Raw genomic sequence first — 3251 nt, 5'->3', positions numbered from 1 at the left:
TTTTAGAGTCTTTTGACTCTTTATAGGATTTAGCATGGATGGGAGCTTAATGGAGCTAAATAGGAAGATTTGGAGCTAAAAAGGAAAATGTGGTGACTAACCATTTATACTTCCTTTGGTTGCTTGACATCGAGTTTGAACTAGGCTAAGTTCAATCGAATTGTGTTTGATATATCTCTAAATGCATCCTTCTTGAAACAAAAACCTAAAACCATCAATAATAATGAGAAAATAAAAATAACTAAAACATACCTAAGTAAAAGAATGGTGATGGTCGGTGGTAGGATGGTGGTGGTTCGGAAGTGTCTCGGGGCACACGGGTGAACGGTCGTGGACAACATCAAATGGTACGGTCACAAACATTAGCAGCTAACGTTGGACGTTGTACATGGGACATGGGACATCGCATCGGCTACGTACAGCTAGTGGGGACTCTCGGCATCGATCACATGAGGTTTGTGATTGATTCGTTGCCTTCGGCTTGCTTCGGTCAGGTTGAACATAGCAGGTCAGTAGATGGTGATTGCCACTAGACATAGTGTGCATTGCCAATCCATGGTCCTTCTTCTTCCTTCTTTTTGGCTTTTCTGTTTTTTTTTTGTGTTTTTTTTTATAACCTGAAACTAAAATGCAAAAATATCAATAGTAAAAGAAAAGAAATCCTAAAAATAAAAACTTACTAGACATGGGTTGCCTCCCAAGAAGCGCTCTTGTTTAACGTCGTTGGCTCGACGTTAGCTTGCTTTCTCAAGCAGGGTGAGGAAAGTGGGTTGTCCTTAGACAAGCTCTCTTGGGTCTTTCTCCAATGTAGGCATCAGGTGGCTCCTTAGCATAATCTTCTTCTCTACACCTCCGAGTTGTTTCGGCAATACCATTTACGGTTGGCAGCTCCGGTTCTCCCTTACCTAGACCTTCTAGGTCTCGTGGTGGTGGAGCATAGAGTGTGGTAATAGAAAAACAATCCTTGGTAAGGTTTGCTTCTCCTTCTCCTCGAGAGTGCTTACGTGAGTTGGGGCTGAAACTTTGTAACTTGTCTCCCACGGCTTCTACTTCAAGTTCTTTGGCTCCTAAGCTTGCTTCTCTTTGTTGATTGGTCTCGTGTGGGTTGGGGTTCAAGGTTTTGACCTCCATGGAACCTTGTTGCTTGTTCCCTACCAAATCTTCTTGTGTTGAAGTAAAAGAAAATTTTCCTTTTTCTAAAAGGAAACATGAATGTTTTCCTTTTTCGAGTAGGATTTCCTTTTCCTCTTCTTCTTCCCCATCGAATCGACCTTCTTCTTCCTTGTGTCCAGCAACACGTGAGGTTAGATCCTCAATCTTATCAGCAAGATCTTGGTTCTTCTCCTTTATTTCCGATTCAATCTCCTTAAGCAGCTTATGGTTCTCCTTGGTGAATGTAAACTTTTCGGACATAGCTTCTCCAAAACGGTTTTGTTCAAACTCAAGACCAAAAATCTTGCTCTCAGCTTCATAGGCTCGGTTCTCAAGCTTCTGCACACGCCTACTTGTGTCAAAATCCTTGTTGAATAAAACTCCAAACGTGGACTCATGGTCCTTTGTTAAGCTGGTGACTTCATTTGCCAAGTCTCTAATGTTTATAGCATTGTCTTGAGCACTCTTGAGATGTCTCTCTTGTTGTTCTTCAAGACAATGGAGTCTTCTCTCCAAGGCTTCAGCATCTTTAGATCTTTGATCATCTATGCTTCTAACTCTAACAACAATGTCATCCATCTTTCTTGAAAGATCAAAATCGATTTTGTCAAGCTTCTCATGCAGCATCTTCATAGTCTCATCTTGCAGATCAGCTAATTGACTTATTAGGTTTAGCATCTTCTCTTCTTCAGCTCTTTGTTGAGTAGACATATGAAAATTGTCTTGATAGACTTGGTGAGAGAATCGAATTAAATAAGGCTCTCGGCGTGGATAGGGGCAGTTTAAATTGGTATCAGGCCTCCTTGGATAAGGCCTTTGAAAACGTGATGGACGGTGACTTGGGACAGGTCCCCAATCTTCATAAACATCATATGGTGCTGGAGATGGTCGGGTTCTAGGGTTACCTTGGTAGATAGCTTCTTCTTGTTGTTGGTGTTGTCGAAAATTGTAGTTTTCGGGAACTTCTTCATTAGGGAACTGATATGTCATGCAACAGTAGAAGTCTTTGAGATCTTCTTCTCCATCTTCTTTAGTAGATGTTAGATCATAGGACTCATCATTCTCTCTTGGCAAATCTTCATATTGGTTCTCCATGGATTTTGTTTCAAAATAAGCATCTCCTTCATCGGCTTGATAATACTCTTCTCTAGTACACTCCTTGGACTTGTTAGGATCGATTGGGTAGTCAAGTGAGGCTCCATGTTCTTCTTCAGCATCAGCAGGTTGATATAGTTTATCATCACACCAATTATTGCATTCACCGGATTTGTTAAGTAGGGCTTCTACTTTCCACTCTAGGCGGCTCTCGATGGTGTCGATGGTGTAGCCCTATTGATAATCTTCGTTTTGTCATCATCAATATACTCCATATGGTTTAAAACCTGATTGTTGACAATTTATTTGTTCCTCCAAGCGTGTAAGTCCTTGGTGATAATCTCGAATATAGCTCCAAACTCAATGCTCATCTTATCCAACTTAGAATTTAGAACTTTATCAGCCTCCTCTTGACTTGATATAAGTTCATTCATCATCTTCATGAGCTTGTCTTCATTGCAAGAGCTCCTTGATGTGATTGGTTTTCGATTGTCGTAGAAAAAGTTTTCATTGACATCGACTTGCATGACTTCTTACGGATCAAGGTAATGGTCCGTCCCGAAGCATGGTACGTCCGTCTGGTACGGCGTGTAAGAGTGGGAAACTGGGCAGTAAGCTGGTCCCATAGGTGCTCGGCCTCCAGATGGTCGAGTGAAAGAACTACGACAAGGTCGCCTAAGTGATGGTACAATGGTTGGTCGGGAGTGACCAATGCGTGAACCTTGCAGCGAGTGGGCTTGCGGACAGGATGAGTCTCCGTCCGTGGCTCAGTAGCTTGACATGAGTTCAGCAATAGTGAGATTCTCAAAATCTCCTGGGAGAGCTTCGAGGTTCATCCTCAAGGTCTCCTGAAACAATGAAAAACAAAAACAAAAATTAAAAAGCAAGGTGTCCTAGACGTTACTCTAGTTCCTAGACTCTTGTAAACAAACAATCTCTCCCCAGCAACGGCGCCAAAAAGCTTGATGTGCGTGGTTTTTATCAGTTCAATCTTTTACCTCAAA

General features: G+C 41.9%; 1 protein-coding gene across 1 annotated transcript; it reads right to left on the bottom strand.

Annotated features, from left to right (window-relative positions):
• Window positions 748-2774, bottom strand: LOC104763047. Its single transcript, XM_010486464.1, has 3 exons — window positions 2643-2774; window positions 1272-2481; window positions 748-1160 (listed from the first exon to the last, which is right to left on the bottom strand). The coding sequence occupies exons 1-3, from the start codon at window positions 2772-2774 to the stop codon at window positions 748-750; spliced, it is 1755 nt and encodes a 584-aa protein (XP_010484766.1).

The sequence above is a fragment of the Camelina sativa genome, chromosome 18 (assembly GCF_000633955.1).
Source record: "Camelina sativa cultivar DH55 chromosome 18, Cs, whole genome shotgun sequence".
Taxonomy (NCBI): domain Eukaryota; kingdom Viridiplantae; phylum Streptophyta; class Magnoliopsida; order Brassicales; family Brassicaceae; genus Camelina; species Camelina sativa.
Note: the sequence above shows the minus strand (reverse complement) of the source record. Positions and strands in the feature narration are given on the sequence as shown.

Bases quoted from the DNA above. Each gene is read 5' to 3' on its own strand.
- LOC104763047 (XM_010486464.1), bottom strand. From the start codon at position 2,774: ATGCAAGTCGATGTCAATGAAAACTTTTTCTACGACAATCGAAAACCA. The intron at 2,482-2,642 runs GTTCTAAATTCT...GATTATCAATAG, and splicing joins GTCAAGAGGAGGCTGATAAA to GGCTACACCATCGACACCAT. The intron at 1,161-1,271 runs GTCGATTCGATG...CAACACAAGAAG, and splicing joins TGGACACAAGGAAGAAGAAG to ATTTGGTAGGGAACAAGCAA.